General features: G+C 52.5%; 2 protein-coding genes and 1 long non-coding RNA gene across 3 annotated transcripts; 2 read left to right on the top strand and 1 right to left on the bottom strand.

Moving 5' to 3' along the window:
• The first annotated feature begins 835 nt into the window (after positions 1 to 835).
• Positions 836 to 14513, top strand: LOC103791321 (cadherin EGF LAG seven-pass G-type receptor 1). The gene is given in 8 exon segments (XM_078346480.1): positions 836 to 965; positions 4477 to 4618; positions 6891 to 7011; positions 8514 to 8697; positions 9047 to 9148; positions 10266 to 10360; positions 11276 to 11485; positions 14133 to 14513. Coding segments are annotated over 8 exon segments (1245 nt in total). The 3' UTR covers positions 14394 to 14513.
• Positions 14514 to 16110: 1597 nt separating this feature from the next.
• LOC118147325 (cadherin EGF LAG seven-pass G-type receptor 1-like) lies at positions 16111 to 18761 on the top strand. The gene is made up of 2 exons (XM_078342565.1): positions 16111 to 16332; positions 18475 to 18761. Exons 1-2 carry the CDS (start codon positions 16224 to 16226, stop codon positions 18681 to 18683), a joined length of 318 nt encoding a protein of 105 aa, XP_078198691.1. The 5' UTR covers positions 16111 to 16223; the 3' UTR covers positions 18684 to 18761.
• Positions 16139 to 17320, bottom strand: LOC144578353 (uncharacterized). The gene is made up of 2 exons (XR_013523922.1): positions 17183 to 17320; positions 16139 to 16320 (listed from the first exon to the last, which is right to left on the bottom strand). It is a non-coding gene; the product is annotated as an uncharacterized LOC144578353 (long non-coding RNA).
• Positions 18762 to 18987: the final 226 nt, after the last annotated feature.

Here is an 18987-nt window from a genome sequence, read left to right on the forward strand (position 1 = left end):
CGCAGTCCCCAGAGCTCTGCCCGCTCTCTCCACACAGAACAGGGCAGATATCAGGGCCATGCTTCCCGGGCTGACGATAAGGAGCATGGTGGTCGGGGGCGCCTCTGAAGACAAGGTGTCCATGCGCCGTGGGTTCCGAGGCTGCATGCAGGTACGTGGGAGCGGCAGGGGCTGCCCCTCACAGGCGGCTCGGAGGCTGCCAGCCCTGCAGTTGGTGCCGTCAGTCAACCTGTTAGCTTTCAGTGAGCTGACAATGTGTCTGATTGGCACCCCCACTTTAACAGCCCCTGTTTCCTCTTTAGACCCATCCCCCTGCTGTTCCCCTTGGCATCGGGGTGTCCCTGGCCCCCACAGCTCCTCACTGCCATGCCATGTTAGCCACCTGCCCCTCTGCCTTCACAAAGTGTCCTGAATCGAGCCCACCCAGTTCAACCCCACATGGCACCCAATTGGCCCCCATGCCTATGCCATGGAGCCAGGTGCTCCAGCTCCAGCTGGGGGAGCTGCTCTGAGAGTCACTCAGCTCTCAGCCCCCTCAGCAGGGACATCTACTCCTCACACCCCAACTGCACACCCCAGGAGATCTGGCCAGCATGCCCTCTGAGCTGCTTGCCCAGCTCTGCACTTTGGCTACCAGGAGTGAAAGGAACAACCCTGCCTGTCCCAGCTCTGTAGCTAAATGAGGTGTCACCAATGAATGCATTGCAAGTGACCAGAGAGACCTCTGAGTTTTCTTAGCCCCTCCTCATGTTTCTGGGCTTCTCCCTTCCCAATGCCCTTTCCTTGATGCAGGGAGTGAGGATGGGGGACACCCACCAATGTGGCCACCCTGAACATGAACAATGCCCTCAAGGTCAGGGTGAAGGATGGCTGTGATGTGGAGGACCCTTGTACCTTGAGCCCCTGTCCCCCCCACAGCCGCTGCCACAATACCTGGGAGGACTATAGCTGTGTCTGTGACAGAGGTGGGACCTTCAGTGACAGGGACTCCTCTCATGGCTGAAACACAGGACAGGGCTCAGTTTGGACATTGGTGTCCCCAGCCAATTCCCTGTTGTTCCATGGAGTGCTGAGCTTTATTTTATAACAAGTGGGCCCTTCCTGGAGAGAGACTCAGCCTCTTCCTTACTGGAGGCACAGGGAGTGGTCTAGGCCCTCTCCTCAGCACATGAGGTGATCAGCCAGGCGCCGTGGCTCACGCCTGTAATCCCAGCACTTTGGGAGTCAGAGGTGGGTGGATCACTTGAGGCCAGAAGTTCGAGACCAGCCAGGCAACATGGTGAAACCCTGTCTCTACCAAAAAAATACAAAAATTAGCCAGGTGTGGTGGCATGCACCTGTGGTCCCAGCTACATGGGAGGCTGAGGTGGGAAGATCACTGGAGCCTGGGAAGCAAAGTCACAGTCAGCTGAGATCACGCCACTGCACTTCAGCCTGGGTAACAAGCGAAACTCTGTCTCAAAAAAAAAAAAAAAAAATCGTGGCCGGGCACAGTGGCTCATGCCTGTAATCCCAGCACTTTGGGCTGAGGCGGGCAGATTGCCTGATGTCAAAAGTTCGAGACCAGCCTGGCTAACATGGAGAAACCCCATCTCTACTAAAAATACAAAAAAAAAAAAATAGCCAGGCGTGGTGTGAGCCTGTAATCCCAGCTACTCGGGAGGCTGAGGCAGGAGAATTGTTTTAACATGGGAGGTGGAGGTTGCAGTGAGATCAGATCACACCACTGCACTCCATTCTGGGTGACAGAGACAGACTCCATAAAAAAAAAAATTCTACATTCAGGGTAGCCTCTGAATTTTGAGGTACTGAAGTCATCCTCTGCTGATGGCCGTTCCTCATGTGTCCTGGGGCAGCCCCAAATGCCTTCCTCTCTGCATCGCCAAGTCTAACCTGCCTCATCTGTGTTTTCTGGGACCCTGCATCACCTGTCCTCTCCCTGTGCTGAGTACAGGGGACAGGTTGCTCCAGATATTTTATTATTATTATTATTATTTTTTTTTTTAAAGAAGGGAAAAAAAAGAAAAAGAGGGAAAAAGGAATATTACTTCATTCCTAAAATGGGTTTCAATAATGGCCGATCAATATTTTGAGTCTTTAAAGTGGTTAATGCATATTTTATGTGTTTAAAATGGAGACCTCTATTGTGTTTATTTGTTCTGGCTCTGAGTTCAAGTCCTGGATATCGTTATCAATTTGTTGTCTCGTTGAATCTAAATCTCATTATGTGTCTTATGTATCTGGGTGTTAAGATCTCTTATTGTTGCATTAATCCTTTTACCCTTGCATCCTTGTAGCTTTGAAATCTATTTTATTAAATGTGAGAATTGCAACTCCTGCTTTTTATTTATTTATTTTTGCTCTTCATTTGGTTGGTGGGTTTTTTTTCCATCCCCTTGTTTTGAGTCTTTGTATATCTTTAGATATATCGTTAGATTTTGTGGATAATATATATTTTGTGTGTTTAAAATGGAGAGCTCTATTGAGTTTATTTGTTCTGGATCTTAGTTCCAGTCCCGGATATCATTATCAATTTTCTGTCTCGTTGAATCTAAATCTCATTATGGGTCTTATGTATCTGGGTGTTAAGATCTCTTATTATTACATCAATCCTTTTACCCTTGTATCCTTGTAGCTTTGAAATCTATTTTGTCAAATGTGAAAATTGCAACTCCTGCTTTTTATTTATTTATTTTTGCTCTCCATTTGGTTGGTACATTTTTTTTTTTCCAACCCTTTATTTTGAGTCTATGTATATCTTTGGATATACCGTTAGATTTTGTCTGTATCTTTTAATTGGGAGATTTGGTCAATTTAAATTTAGGGTTGCTGCCATTTGATATTAACTGGCTATTTTGTCCTTTCGTTTATAAAAATTCTTCTTTATGTTAATGCTCTTTACTTTTTGGTGTATTTTTAGAAAGGGTCATACTGGTTGTTCCTTTCTGTGTATAATGCTTCTTTTAGAAGTTCTTGTAGAGCAGGCCTGGTGGTAATAAAATCTCTGAGTACTTGCTTGTTCCTGAAAGATTTTATTTTTCCTTCAAATGTAAAGCTTAAATTGGCAGGATATGATATTCTGGGCTGAAAGTTCTGTTGATTAAGTATATTGAATATTGGCCCCCGCTCTCTTCTAGCTTGTAGGGTTTCCGTTGAGAGATCTGCTGTAAGCCTAATAGGCTTACCTTTATGGGTAACTTGATCTTTCTCTCTGGCTGCCCTTAATATTTTCTCCTTCGTTTCGATCTTGGTGAATCTAACGATTATGTGCCTTGGGGTTGGTCTTCTTGAGGAATATCTTTGTGGTGTTCTGTGTATTGCCTGGGGTTGAATAGTGTCCTGCTTTGCTAAATTAGGAAAATTTTCCTGGATAATGTCCTGGAGAGTATTTTCCAGCTTGACTTCATTCTCTCCGTCACATTCAGGTACACCAATCAAGCGTATATTAGGTCTTTTCACATAGTCCCATATTGCTTGGAGACTTTGCTCATTCCTTTTTATCCTTTTTTCTCTATTCTTGTCTTGTTGTTTTGTTTCATTAAGTTGATCTTCGACCTCTGATACCCTTTCTTCTGCTTGATCCATTCGGCTGTTTAAGCTTGTACATATTTCACTAAGTTCTCGTGTTGTATTTTTCAACTCCATAAGTTCATTTGTATTCCTCTCTATATTGTCTATTCTTTTCAACATTTCATCTAACCTTTTTTCCAAGTTCTTAGTTTCTATACATTGGGTTAGAACAAGTTCCTTTAACTCCCAGAAGTTTCTTATCATCCACCTTTTAAAGCATACTTCAGATAATGGAACACAGTCCTTTTCCATCAGGGCTTGTTCCGTTACTGATGAGTCCTTTTCCATCAGGGCTTGTTCGGTTGCTGATGAGTCCTTTTCCATCAGGGCTTGTTCTGTTGCTGATGGGTTCTGATTTTGAGTAAACTCGGCCTTCTTAGGCTGTTTTTTTCCCTTCATTGTAGATGAACCGCCTTTCTAATTAGTTTTCTGAGTCGACGTCCGACTTATTGATTCCCAGTGCTGGGATCCGAGCAACCCACTGTGGCGGCCTAAATAGCAGCGATAAGACTGATGGTGCTCTTCTGCCCGGGAATCTCTGGTCTGGCTTCCCTCTTGAGTCCGCAACAAGCGGCTCTGACTTCCTGGAGCTCCAAACTCCGATCAGTAGGGGAAGCAGTCCCGTTGGCTCTGCATGAAGAGCTGCTGCGCCTAGACGGCAAAACCGCTGCGGCGGCCACAAGAGTCGCGCTGGCGACCCGTGGGGCTCCTCCACTGGGAATCGGCTGATCGGTGAGTGACGAAAATTTTTCTAAAAGTGTGGCGTCATCTCGTTCTCTGGGCTTTCACTGGGAGCTACAGTCCTGAGCTGTTAGTGGTCGGCCATCTTGGATCAATCTCCGATATTTTAACATTATAAGGTCTCGTGGATTCTGGGTGGAGATAATGCTGGCTCTGTCCTTGCAGGGTACCTTGGGAGAGACTGTGTGGACGCCTGTCACCTGAACCCCTGTGAGAACATGGCGGCCTGCGTGCGCTCCCCTGGCTCCCCACGGGGCTACATGTGCGACTGTGGGCCCAGCCACTACGGGCCGTACTGCGAGAGCAAGTAAGCACAGCCCCTGGGCCTCCATGCCTGCAGAGTCCACCTGGCTGTCCTCGCTCTTGAGTCAGTGTCTTCTCTTCCTTATTTTGACCCAAAGATATGTGTAATTCTGGATGACAGGGACATATTTTTTTTTGAGACAGAGTCTTGCTCTGTCACCTGGGCTGGAGTGCAGTGGGCCAATCTCGGCTGACTGCAACCTCCACCTCCTGGGCTCAAGCAGTTCTCCTGCCTCAGCCTCCCGAGTAGCTGGGATTACAGGTATGGACCACCACACCCACCTAATTTTTTTGTATTTTTAGTAGAGATGGGTTTCACCATGTTGGCCAGTGTGGTTGCAAACTCCTGACCTCAAGTGATCCACCCACCTCAGCCTCCCAAGGTGCTAGGATTACGGGCGTGAGCCACTGTGCCTGGGCAGTAAGAATCAATTTGGACGTCTCAAACTAACCCTGTTGGATCACGTGTCCACCCCAGAAACATGTAACACGACTCATTCATCTGGAGTCCTGTGCCCAGAGCAAACAGGCCCCTTGAGATGCAGCGAGATGGGTGTGATTATACAGAACACTTTCTCGAGTCGGTGGGGTTGAAGTCGTGTCTGGTGTGTGTGGAGATCCTGGTGGTGTTAGGACTGGCAGCAGCGTGCTCTTGGGGCTCCCGGAGTGCCCTTTGCACAGGGATGGCCGAGCATCAGTTTGTCCAAGGTGGAGCAGCTTGGTTCCTCATAAACCACAGTTCCAGGCCCCCGTGGAGGGAGGGGATGCCCTCACAGCTCATGGGCCTCAGCTGCTGGTGGGCATCAGGGGCAGGGACACCTGCTATGTGCTCTTCTTTATGTACCTGAGCCTAGAGCAGATGCTGTGATCCCAGCTGCGGCCCCATAAGCGGGAAGCAGCCTGTGGCCTTGGGCTTGTGACCTCTCGAGAAGATGGCACCGCACCACACTTGGATGTCAGCAAGTGTGATGGAAGAGAGGGCTTGGAGGAGGTTCCCTGGGAGTGGAGAGGGAGGTGGGAGCCAGGGAGGCTGAAGCGGAGGGCATTCTGGGAGCAAAAGCAACCGAGCCGAGCTGGAGAGGAGCAAGGGATGAGGCTGGTCTAAAGAACCTGGGGGTCATCCAGGAAGGCAGAGAGGCCTGGGTGAGGACGAGGGTGGACCCACAAGCCAGGAACAGAGCTTGGCTATATGGAGGCTGTGGGGGCCCAGCACAAAAGTGATAGGTCTGGTTTTGGGGAACCCCCAGCTGCCACATGGAACACAGCTCAGAGCAGGGGGTGTTACCAGGAGGCTGACCCAGTATCCCCATGCCTGGCACCACAGCCACCAGAGCTGCAGGGAGACGAAGGCTTGGGGCCCCCACACCACGCACACACATATCCATAAACACCAGACTCCGTCTCTGCCTGGGTGTCTTTATGACCCTGATTTATACACAGTCAGTCCTTAATAATTGCTCACCAAGTGAGTGAACTCGAGAGGCTGGCAGCTGGGTGGAGGGACCTCTGTTAGCCAGGATGGGGAATGCAAGAGCCCACAGGACACTCCAATGGGGACGTCGCAGGCAGGTGGGGCTGCAGGAGGTGCCGCCAATGACAGGAACGGGTAGGGCGACCCGTGTGCAGCCGCCGCCAGTGCCTTGGAGGCCTGGCCTTGTCCCTGCAGTGTCACTCATCTTCAGCTTCTGCTGTTCCCTGTGAGGGAGGCTCAGGGAAGCAGGACTGGCTTTCACTGGATTCTGAGTGCATGGACATGGGCCACTGACCGAAGGGGCATGCTACACCAGGGCATGGCTGCCCCGAGCGTCCATAGGGCTGGTGGACAGGGGACCTGGGGGACATCAGAAGCTGCAGAACTCCCCATTCAGGAACCTCCAGCAGGCATCTCCTGCTGCCACTCACCCCACATGGCCTTGGAGAAGTGGTGCCAGGCAGCTGAGCTCAGTCTGCCTGTGTGGGGCTGCGATGTGAGTGGCCAGCATTGCAGTGGGGTCCGTTGTCATTAGGCCCCAATGAGCCAGGCATTGGGTGGACGTGGGACACACAGTGAACACACGCTGTCACAGCTGCTTTGGGCATGGTCAGTCTGTGGGTGGAGGTGAGGGTGGGAGCCAGTAGAGGGCAAACCGAGGCCACATAACATGGAAGGGAAGCTCCCCGAGCTGGGCTTAGCCAAGCTTCCTGGGCAACCATCTCTGTGCCACCAGCGGGCCTCTTCTTGTCCTGGAAAGCATCGTTACATAAACCTTCCATCTGCCCTCTCATTTTCCTGACAGACTCGACCTTCCGTGCCCCAGAGGCTGGTGGGGGAACCCCATCTGTGGACCCTGCCACTGTGCTGTCAGCAAAGGCTTCGATCCCGACTGTAATAAGACCAATGGCCAGTGCCAGTGCAAGGTGAGGCCCAGCCCCATGGTCACTGCATGCCCACCCCAGGCCCTGAGCCCAGGGAGATAGCTGTGTGTGCTCACACGCACAGAGGCTGCTATACACATGCCTGCGAACACACACCTGTGAACACTACACGCCTGTGAACACTCTCACCTGTGAACACTCACACACCTGCAGACACACACAGCTGCAGACATTCACACGCCTGCAAACACTCTCACACCTGCAGACACTCACACCTGCAGACACTCACACCTGCAGACATGCCTGCACACACTCACACGCCTGCAGACCCCCCATCTCTGCAAAAAATAAAAGCATTAGCTGGGTGTGCTGGTGCATGCCTGTGATCCCTGCTACTCGGAAGGCTGAGGTGGGAGGATCACTTGAGCCCTGGAGGTTGAGGGTGCAGTGAACCATGATGATACTACTGCACTCCAGCCTGGGCAACAGAGTGAGTCCCCATCTCAAAAATAAAATAAAATAGTTATACAAAATGTAAGAAAGAAACAAAGATGACGGTCACCCCATCTCACCTCCCAGCTGTGGTTGTGAACGTTTTAGCATCTCTTTGGGGCCTGCCGCTCACTGTCATTTTACACCTAGCTGGAGTCCCACCTGACACACTGTCTGAATGTTGCTCACGAGTCTGCCCAGGTCACACAGCCTGCGCCATTTTCTGGGGGGGTACTTGGACCTGGGGAGGCCCAGTGACTGGCCCAGGCAGTGTACCTGGTAAACAAAAGGGTCAGGCATGAACCCAGGACTTTCTGAACCCAAAGCACAAGCTCTTGATTGTCACCCTGGCCCGCTCAATGGTAGACGTTCAGGTGGCTTCTAATTTTTTTTTCTTTTTTTTGAGATGGAATATTGCTCTGTCGCCAGGCTGGAGTACAGTGGCGTGATCTCAGCTCACTGCAGCTCCCGGGTCCGAGCAGTTCTGCCTCAGCCTCCTGAGTAGCTGGGACCACGGGCGCACACCACCACACCCAGCTAATTTTTATATTTTTAGTAGGGATGGGGTTTCAGCATGTTGGCCGGGCTGGTCTTAATCTCTTGACCTCTTGATCCACCTGCCTTGGCCTCCCAAAATGCTGGGATGACAGGCATGAGCCACGGTGCCTGGCCTCTGATTTTTCCAAATAACATTAAAAAAACACCCAAGGGCCATCCCCATGCGTAAGCCTCCATTTGGATCTCTGATTCTTTTTAGGACAGATATGAAAGTGCCCGCTGTTGGGATTTGCTAAGACGTGAGGGAGGGAGGTCATACTTCCTGGGAGAACCACTGTCCTGGGAAGAGCTTCCTTTGTAGGGCCCTGGGAGGCAGCCCCCGTCGGGTGTGGGGTGTGGGGTGTGGGCAGAGGGTAGCCATGAGGGGTGCAGACGGCTGGGACCAACACACGTGCCCTGAGGGTGGGAGTCTGGATGTTGCTGAGGAAACATGCTGTGACATAGGGCTTCTCCCAGGCGTCTGAAGTCACCGGCCCTGCCTCTGGCTTTTGCAGGAGAATTACTAGCAGCCCCTGGCCCAGGATGCCTGCCTACCCTGTGACTGCTTCCCCCACGGCTCCCACAGCCGCGCTTGCGACATGACCACTGGGCAGTGTGCCTGCAAGCCTGGTGTCATCGGCCGCCAGTGCAACCGCTGTGACAACCCGTTCACCGAGGTCACCACACTCGGCTGTGAAGGTCCAAGTTGCCCCTTGACTCCCCTCAGGTCACAGCGCAGGGACAGGCCACCAGGCTGGCGTGCACATGTGTGTGTGCGCTCAGGGTGTTTGGGGGGACCCTGGGCTCCTTCGTGTTCTACGTCCTCTTGACCTTCTAGAAACCTTGTTCTGCGTGAGGGGCATGGGTCAGAGCCTGGTCACCCCATCTCCAGCTCTGACGTGGATGGGGGGTGGGGGAGACGCTAGGGTTTGGTTCTTAGTGGGAGCAGGGCCTCCTGCAGGGAGGGGCGCACACAGACAGCAGGGCTCGTTTGTGGCCGTCAGCACAGCGTGCCCTGCTGAGTGGCCTTCTCTCCTCTCTAACCCAGTGATCTACAACGGCTGTCCCAAAGCGTTCGAGGCCGGCATTTGGTGGCCGCAGACCAAGTTCGGGCAGCCAGCTGCAGTGCCATGCCCCAAGGGGTCCGTCGGTGAGTCCCTGTGGCCGGCGGCATCCACGGGTGGGGAACCGAGGCACACGTCCTTGTGGGAGAGCCGGTCGAGATGTCGGGACTCATGCAGGCCAAGTGCTGGGAGAAATTAGATCGCCTTTTCCCTACCAGTAAATACACAGCGCAGGCAGAGGGTGTAACAGACACACGAATGGCACGGTGTGTACAGGGACTCCTGCCAGTCACACCCGGCCATTCCCTGCTCTGCCGCTCAGCCTGGGGCACTGGGACAAATGGCTTCATTGTCCGTAGCATCAGGTGTCCCCTGTGAAATGGGGACAGTGACCATGTCTGCGCTGTGAGGGACGCCTGGGGAGTCCAGTGAGGCAGCACAAGGAAAGGCCCAGCTGCAGCGGATCCCTGGCGCGTGGCATCATGGCTGCCCGGCAGATGGTGTTGCTGATTTCTTTTTTTTTTTTTTTTTGAGCCAATGTCTCACTCTGTCACCCAGGCTGAAATGCAGTGGTGCAGTCTTGGCTCACTGCAACCTCCACCTCCTGGGTTCCAGCAATTCTTCTGCCTCAGCCTTCTGAGTAGCTGGTACTACAGGCGTGCACCACCATGCCCAGCTAGTTTTTGTATTTTTTAGTAGAGACGGGGTTTCACCGTATTAGCCAGGCTGGTCTCGTCCTCCTGACCTCATGATCCACCCACCTTGGCCTCCCAAAGTGCTGGGATTAAAAGCGAGAGCCACCACGCCCGGCCGCTGGTTTCTTCCTCACACACTTGCTCAGGAGTGCTGGCTCCTGTTTTCTGGGCACCTGAAATGCCTGGTTGTCAGTCAGTGATAAAGCAGCTTTGGCCATGGCCCTGGCATGAGGGGTGCAGACCCCTGGGGCCGACACATGTGTCCTGATGGTGGGAGTCTGGATGTCGCTGAGGAAACGTGCTGCGACATAGGGCCTCTCCCAAGCATCTGAAGTCACCGGGCCTGCCTCTGGCTTTTGTAGGCACCACCGTGCCTTCGAGCCCCCATGGGGTTCTCACCGCCACACCACGTTCTGGGTTTGAGTACATTCGGACTGGGGATGGAAATACACCAGCATGGATCGACAATGTGAGTTTCAGGCTTTGCATACCTGCTCTCCTTCCCCAGGAAATGTAGTTCGACACTGCAGTGTGGAGAAGGGCTGGCTGCCCCCAGAGCTCTTCAACTGCACCACCGTCTCATTCGTGGACCTCAGGACCGTGGTAGGGGTGCCTCAGGGATGCATGCTCAGCAGGGGCGCATGTGTGCTCGTGTATGCAGGAGTTTGTGTGGGCCGAGGCTCCTGGGCTGGGGAGTGTTGGGACAGCTGGGATGATGCAGCGATGGCTCCATGGGCTCCTGTGACTTGGGAGCATTGGCACCTGAACTGGGCACCCCCACGTGTACTCTCCCCCGACACCGGCTCTGCGTCTTTGGTTCTGAGAACACAGGGTCCCTGCGTTTGACCCCATTTGCCCTCTGATCCTGCCCTGTCTCATGGGGGTTGTTCCCGAGTCTCCCACTGGCTGTCTCTCTCTGAGGCCTTTGCAGCCCACCAGCCCCACCCCATTTGCCCTCTGATCCTGCCCTGTCTCACGGGGGTTGTTCCCGGGTCTCCCACTGGCTGTATCTCTTTGAGTCCTTTGCAGCCCACCAGCCCGTCCTTTCCATGCTCAAACTATCAGCAGTGCTCATTTTTGGGGTTTTGGATTTTTTTAAGTTTTGATACGGAGTCTCACTCTGTCTCCCAGGCTAGAGGGCAGTGGCCCAGTCGCAACTCACTGCAGCCTCCGCTTCCCAGATGGAAGCAGTTCTCCTGTCTCAGCCTCCCGAGTAGTTGGGACAGACAGGTGCGCACCACCATGCCTGGCTAATTTTTTGTGTTTTTAGTAGGGACAGGGTTTCACCATGTTGGCCAGGGTGATCTTGAACTCCTGACTGCAAATGATCCACCTACCTCTGCCTCCCAAAGTGCTGGGATTACAGGCATGAGCCACCACGCCCAGCCAGGCTTTTGGATTTTGGAATTTCCTTTCTGACACGGAAACTTGCACCAGATGGGAGTGAGTTTCTGAGTAACAGCAGGGACTGAAAGCAGCCAAGTGTTTGCACACCTCACGACCGCCTCCCTGTTCCAGAATGAGAAGCTGAGCCGCAACGAGACACAGGTGGACGGCGCCAGGGCCCTGCGGCTGGTGAGGGCACTGTGCAATGCCACGCGGCACACGGCCACACTCTCCGGCACTGACGTGCGCACGGCCTAGCAGCTGCTGGGCCGCGTCCTGCAGCACGAGAGCCGGCAGCAGGGATTCGACCTGGCAGCCACACAGGACGCTGACTTCCATGAGGTAGGAGGGTGGCCGCAGGCCCGGCTCGGGGACACTCAGGGATGCTGGCGGGCGGGCGCTATAGGGCCGAGCATCGACCCCAGCTTGTAGAAGATGGTTGTGTCCAGAATCCCCGAGGCAAACACTCATTTCTCACATGTGAGCCCCGGCAGGTGCGGTGCCCAGCTAAACTGACGACGAAGGCCAGGGAGTTTTCTGGGAGGAAACGCGCAGGTCACAGCCCCGTGGGTGATCTCAGTAGTGCCCAGAGTGTGGTCTAAGTGGCTTCTAAGAGGTTCTAGCTGGGCGCAGGGGCGCACGCCTGTAATCCCAGCACTTTGGGAGGCTGAGGCAGGTGGATCACCTGAGGTCAGGAGTTAGAGACCAGCCTGACGGTGGTGTGTGCCTATAGTCTCAACTATACTCTGGAAACTGAGGCAGGAGAATCACTTGAACCTGGGAGGTGGAGGTTGCAGTGAGCTGAGATCATGCTACTGCACTCCAGCCTGGGCAACAGAGCGAGACTCAGTCTCAAAGAAACAAATAAATAAAGGTTCTAAGTGGCTCACCTGAATCAGCCCCCTCTCCCTTCCACACAGCCTACGATGTAATATCATCCACCTATTTGACAGGTAAGGAAATGGAGGCACAGAGAGCTGAGGGGTTTGCCCAGAGGCACAGCTCCTAAGGGGCAGTGGGCTTTCAGAGGGCCACGCCTCTATCTCCACCCTCCCGCCCCGTGTGCCGAAGTCGTTAGCCCCTGAGCAATGTCTGCTAAGAGACTCACACAGCTGATGTTTGGAAACGGCTCTTGGAGGCTCCAGAAGTTTCCTGTGGCTTCTGGGCAGGTCTCTTCACCCATGCGGGACCCCCAGAGGAGGGCCTGTCCACACAGAGCCCGTGGGGGATGCCCCATTCCTTACCCCATCCACAGGGAGCCCTCAGGGACCTCCTCATCCATGCAGGCCCCACACAGGGCTTCCAGTCCATGCAGGGCCCCCCATGAGAGCTTCAGGTGTGCACAAGGCTCCCAGAGACAAGGCAGGGTCCTCTCGCTGGGATTTGAGTCCCAGCCTGAGAGTTGGGCCAGTGGCATTTGTTCTCCATGTGTGACTCTACAAACAAGTTCCCTCCCGGTTTTTTTTTTTTTTTTTTGAGATGGGGTCTTGCTCTATTGCCCAGGCTGCAGTGCAGTGGCGTGATCTCAGCTTACTGCAGCCTCCACCTCCTGGGTTCAAGCAATTCTCCTGCCTCTGCCTTTCCAGTAGCTGGGATTACAGGCACCTACCACTATACTTGGCTAATTTTTTGTATTTTTAGTAGAGACAGGTTTTCACCATGTTAGCCAGGCTGGTCTCAAACTCCTGATTTCAGGTAATCCACCTGCCTCAGCCTCCCAAAGTACTGGGATTACAGGTGTAAGCCACTGTGCCCAGCCCTGGTTTCTACCTTGGGTGTGGTCCCCAAACCCCTGAACATGGCCCCACACCTCCACCCAGTCATTCAGAGACCCCGAGGTGCACAGAGGCAGAGGGTCACCCTTGGAGGAGCTGCCTGTGTGTCCACAGTGGCCTCAGTGGGGTTTGGGAGGAGTTCTGATAAAACCAGGGACGTCTCCACATGTCTTCACCTTAGCATCTTGGGGTATATGTGGAAAAAACCTGTGGCAGGGCTCACTCTGACAGTTCGGGCCTCTGGCAGCGAATCACCCACAGTCTCTCTAGTTTATGTGGTGGGGTTCGGGATGTATGGAAATCACACATTAAAAAATACTTCTTATCTCTTTGAATTCAACTTTGATTAATGTTTGATCCTATTTATAAACTGAGACCATCAAATTTCCTTACGTATTTTAAATGGAATCATATGTCAGATATTTGATTTTTCTTTTCGTATTTCAGTTTGGCTAGCAAACAGATCTTCCAAGCATTTAAACAGTGCTTGTAAATCTAATAAGGCCAAAAATATGAAGCATCTTGAATTCTCTGGATTTTTATATACTTTGTGAGCTATATAAAAATATACCATCTATTCCTCTTAAGATGGGAAACTTAAAAAAAAAAAATTGGAAACTAGGCCAGGCTCAGTGGCTCACGCCTGTAATCCCAGCACTTTGGGAGGCCGAGGTGGGTAGACCAACCTGAGGTCAGGAGTTCAAGACCAGCCTGGTAAACATGGTGAAAGCCCATCTTTACTAAAAACACAAAAACTAGCCGGGTGTGTTGGCACATGTCTGTAATCCCAGCACTTTGGGAGGCCAAGGCAGGTGGATCACTTGAGGTCGAGAGTTTGAGACCGGCCTGAACAACATGGTGAAAGCCTGTGTCTACTAAAAATACAAAAATTAGCCAGGTGTGGTGGCACATGCCTGTAATCCCAGATACTTAGGAGGCTGAGGCAGGAGAATTGCTTGAACCCAGGAGGCAGAGGTTGTAGTGAGCCGAGATCACACCACTGCATTCCAGCCTGGGCGACAGAATGAGATTCCATCTCAAAAAAAAAAAAAAAAATTGTAAACTCATGTTAAAGCGCACAGTCTAAAGTGCGGGGCCGGAATGAATGAATGAGCCCACTAGATGAGCAAAGGCTTTCAGGGCTGGTGTCCCTTGGTCCCGAGAGCCAGGCCTTTCTCCGCTGGTGGAGCACTGAGCGCTGTCTGTCTGACCAGGACGTCATCTACTCGGGCAGCGCCCTCCTGGCTTCAGCCACCAGCACAGCATGGGAGCAGATCCAGTGGAGCCAGGGTGGCACGGCACAGCTGCTTCAGCACCTCGAGGGCTACTTCAGCAATGTGGCACGCAACATGCGGCGGATGTACCTGCGGCCCTTCGTCATTGTCACCGCCAACATGAGTAAGGCGCTGGCTGCGTGGGGGGTGGAACCCCACGATCATCGGGGCTCTACCCAGGAGCTGGGCCCATGGGTGTAGCAGGTGGGCTCCTGGCCATGCTTAGCCACACTCTTAGAAAAACAATTTAGGGGTCGGGCACAGTGTCTCACGCCTGTAACTCCAGTATTCTGGGAGGCCAAGACAGGCAGATCATGTGAATTCAGGAGTCAGCTCATCTGTTGATGGATGCCTGGGTCACGTCCACCTTTTGGCCTGTGTGAATGGTGCTGTTGTGAATGTGGGTGTGCAAATATCTGGGTCCTTGCTTTTAGTCTTTTGGGTGTAGAGCCAGAAGTGGGCTTGCTGGGTCATGTGGTAAATCCTATGACCCAGGCTGGCCAACATAGTGAAACCCCATCTCTACTAAAAATAGAAAAAGTAACCAGCCATCATGGTGCATGCCTGTAGTCCTAGCTATGCTGGAGGCTGAGGCACAAGAATCACTTGAACCTGGGAGGCAGAGGTTGCGGTGAGCCAAGATCGGGCAACTGCACTCCAGCCTGGGTGACAGGAAACTTTCACAAAAAAAAAATCAGCAGCTAGGCCTGTTTCCTCATCTGTGAGTGGAGTCTTTGGAAGACAGTCTGCAGTGACTCACCCATTGCTCCCAGGGGCCAGGTCCCAGGCTTGGGAGATGTTGGGCCATGATCTTGGGTGTCCAGCCGGCTGGTCCTCCAGACCCTCAGGAGTGAGGCTCTAGAAGGGTGGGTGTCAAGGGTTCTGCCTCCCTCCAGGCTCACTGCAGACAGGTGTAGGTACACGTGGGTTGCAGGAAGTGGGAAATTGATTCTGTTCTAAAGATGGTCAGTCAACCAGGCATGGTACTTTACCCTGTAATCCCAGCAGTGTGGGAGGCCAAGGTGGGCAGACTGCTTGAGCCCAGGAGTTCGAGACCAGCCTGGGAACTGTAGTGAGACCCCTTCTCTATTAAATAAATAAATAAATTAGCCAGGTGTGGTGGCATGCTCTTGTATTCCCAGCTACTCAGGAGGCTGAGGTGGGAGGATTGTTTGAGCCCAGGAGATTGAGGCTACAGTGAGCTGAGATTGCACCACTGCGCTCCATCCTGGGTGAGAGAGTGAGACCTGGTCTCAAAATATAAATATAAATAAATAGGCCGGGCACAGTGGCTCGTGCCTGTAATCCCAGCACATTGGGAGGCTGAGGCAGGTGGATCACTTGAGGTCAGGAGTTTGCGACCAGCCTGGCCAACATGGCGAAATGCCATCTCTACCAAAAATACGAAAAATCAGCCAGGCGTGATGGTGCACACGTGTAATCCCAGTACTCGGGAGGCTGAGACAGGAGAAGTGGTTGAAGCTGGGAGGCAGAGGTTGCAGTTAGCCAAGATCATGCTGCTGCACTCCAGCCGGGGAGACAGCGTGAAACTCCATCTCAAAAAAATACTAATTAAAAAAATTAAATAAATAAGGCCAGCCAATCAGTGTGACAGTTGTAGTCATTTTGAAAACAGCGGCCGGGCGCGGTGGCTCATGCCTGTAATCCCAGCACTTTGGGAGGCCGAGGTGGGTGGATCATGAGGTCAAGAGATCAAGATCATCCTGGTCAACATGGTGAAACCCCATCTCTACTAAAAATATTTTAAAAATTAGCTGGGCATGGTGGCGCGTGCCTGTAATCCCAGCTACTCAGGAGGCTGAGGCAGGAGAATTGCCTGAACCCAGGAGGCGGAGGTTGCGGTGAGCCGAGATCGCGCCATTGCACTCCAGCCTGAGTGACAAGAGCTAAACTCCATCTCAAAAAAAAAAAGAAAACAGCAAGGATTCAAGGTAGCTGTGGGGGTTATGTCTGATTAAAGGAAGTATCCCCCCAGTTCTTGCCGTCGACATCTTTGACAAGTTGAACTTCATGGGAGCCACAGTGCCATGGTTCGACGCTATTCAGGAAGAGTTCCCCAGGGAGCTGCAGTCCTCCGTCTCCTTCCCAGCTGACTTCTTCAAACCACCTGAAGAAAAAGGTAAAAGCTCTTAGAAACCTGCTGCTGCCCTCGACACTCCTGACCTCAATCCCCTGCAGCATCCCAGGAAGGTGAACACGCCATGTTCTGGGCACTGAAGATCCAGGGCTGGGGTGTTCTGTGTTGGCCAGCGCCAGGTCCTATTGGTGGCCACGGGTTGTTTCAAACAAGCGCTTAGGTACAGGTTGAGCACCCTGATCCTGAGATCTGAACTGCTTCAGAATCTGAACCTTCTGGAGCACCAACCTGACGCTGGAAGGAAGTGCTCATTGTAGCATAAGTATGAATACTTGAAAAAATCCAGGCTGGGCGCGGTGGCTCACGCCTGTAATCCCAGCACTTTGGGAGGCTGAGGTGGGTGGATCACCTGAGGTCTGGAGTTTGAGACTAGCCTGGCCAACATGGTAAAACCCCATCTCTACTGAAAAATACAAAAACTAGCCAGCTGTGGTGGCAGGCACCTGTAATCCCAGCTACTCAGGAGGTGGAGGTATGAGAATCGCTTGAGCCCAGGAGGCGGAGGTTGCAGCATTGAGATGCACCAGCCTGGGCTATAGAGTGAGACTTTGTCTCAAAAACAAAAATTCAACATGTTCCTAAGCATTTCAGCTGAGGGATACTCAGCCACGTGACTGATAATGTGAACAAGAAAACAGAACTGAAATTTGTGTGTACACTGGTCTTCGGTGTGCAGTGAAAAGCTGCTGCTAGCTGGGTACGATGGCTCACACCTGTAACCCCAACACTGGGAGGCTGACATGGGGAGGATCGCTGGAGCTCAGAAATTCAAGACCAGCCTGGGCAACATAGGGATACCCCATTTCTACCAAAAAAGTTCTTTTTCAATTACCTGGGCATGGTGGTGCCCAGCTGTAGTCCCACCTACTCAGGAGGCTGAGGTGGGAGGATTGCTTGAACCCAGGAAATGGAGGCTGCAGTGAGCTGTGGTCATGCCACTACAGCCCAGCCTGTGCAACAGAGAAAACCTGTGGGGGGGGGTGGGGGATGGAAGGCCGCCTTTAAATAGAAATAAAAATTTTACAGTCACCTTCCCCTCCCTGAAAAAAGCAACCACAAAACCCGAACCAGAATGCCGTCTGTGTATGTACAAATCCTCAGTCCTGGGTTGAGATAGGTGATACAAAACAGTATAAACGTTTTGAATTTTCCTAAGGTGCTTTTTCACAGATCCATGACAATCACTAAAAACATCCCAAAATAAAAAGGACATGAAAAGGTAAACCCCTTAATGGACCGTTTAGAATTGGAAACCTTGTGACTAAAGTGATTTTGTCAGGTATATCTCATGTCTTAAAAAGAGGGGTGCCTGAAACTGAGAGGATGAGGAAACTGACTAGCCCCCCGCTGCAGCCAGCTCTCCCTGGAACTAATAGAGTGAGAACTTGCTCATTACCAATGGGAGGTACCAAGCCATTCATGGGGGATCCACCCCTGTGACCCCCAACACCCCTGACCATGTGCAGGTCTAACGCTGATCACATTTCAATGTGAGATTTGGAGGGGCCAGACATCCAGACTATATCAGATACATTCATGTTGAAGCAGTCCACCTCCAGAACTCTTCATCCTGCAGATCTGAAACTCTAGCCCGCAAAACACCAACACCCCTCCCCAGCCCTAGTGCCCACCGTGCTTGCTTTCTCTGAATTGGACTCCTCTAGGGAACTCCTATAGGTGGAATCACACAATTATTTGTTTTTTTGTGATTGGCTTATTTCACTGAGCGTAATGTCCTCTAGGTTCACCCATGTCATGGTGTCAGACTTTGCTTCCTTTTGAAGGCTGAGTAATATTCCATTGTGTGGATGGACCTCGTGTGTTTATCCTCTCACGTGTTGATGGATGCCTGGGTCGTGTCCACCTTTTGGCCTGTGTGAATGGTGCTGTTGTGAACGTAGGTGTGCAAGCATCTGGGTCCCTGCGATCAATCTTTTGGATGTAGAACCAGAATTGGGCTTGCTGGGCCATGCGGTAAATTCTATTTTTGATTTTTTGAGGACCTGCCATACTGTTTTCAGTGGAACATCTGTTGGTTTGTGAGAAACGCCTGCTGGCCCTGACCTCGGCCTTGGAGAATGCAGGTGTTCCCGCCAGAGTCCTCATGCTCTGCTCACATTGCAGAAGGCCCCCTGGGGAGGCCGGCTGGCTGGAGGACCACCCCGCAGACCATGAGCCCTGGCCTGGGCACCAAGAGGGAGGCTCCTATCAGCAGGTGGAGGCGACACCCTGATGTTGCTGGCCAGTTCGCCGTTGCTCTGGTCATCATGTACCAGACCCTGGGGCAGTTTCTGCCCGAGCTCTATGACCCAGACCGCCGAAGCCTTCGGTAAGGCCTGGGCATGGGGACATGGGGAGGGTCTGTTTCAGGGGTCCCCAAGGCTTCCACAAGTCAAAATTCTGATCTTGATCAAGCACAGGTCTTCACGGCAGCATTTCACCGGGACCCTGGCCCAGAGACAGAGACCACTGTCCTGTGGTGTCCCTTGGAGGGAGGTTCTGGGTCTGCCACTGGATGCCATCCCCTGGAGCACCATACACCCTTTGCCTGGGCTTATCCCAGTGCTTCTGCCAGAAATGCCCCCTCCCCAGCATATGCCCCATCTTGTGCCCCGAGGGACCCCATGCTGTCGTGGG

Source organism: Callithrix jacchus, chromosome 1 (genome assembly GCF_049354715.1).
Source record: "Callithrix jacchus isolate 240 chromosome 1, calJac240_pri, whole genome shotgun sequence".
Lineage (NCBI taxonomy): Eukaryota > Metazoa > Chordata > Mammalia > Primates > Cebidae > Callithrix > Callithrix jacchus.

Bases quoted from the DNA above. Each gene is read 5' to 3' on its own strand.
- LOC118147325 (XM_078342565.1), top strand. From the start codon at position 16,224: ATGGGAGCCACAGTGCCATGGTTCGACGCTATTCAGGAAGAGTTCCCC. The intron at 16,333-18,474 runs GTAAAAGCTCTT...CTCACATTGCAG, and splicing joins CAAACCACCTGAAGAAAAAG to AAGGCCCCCTGGGGAGGCCG.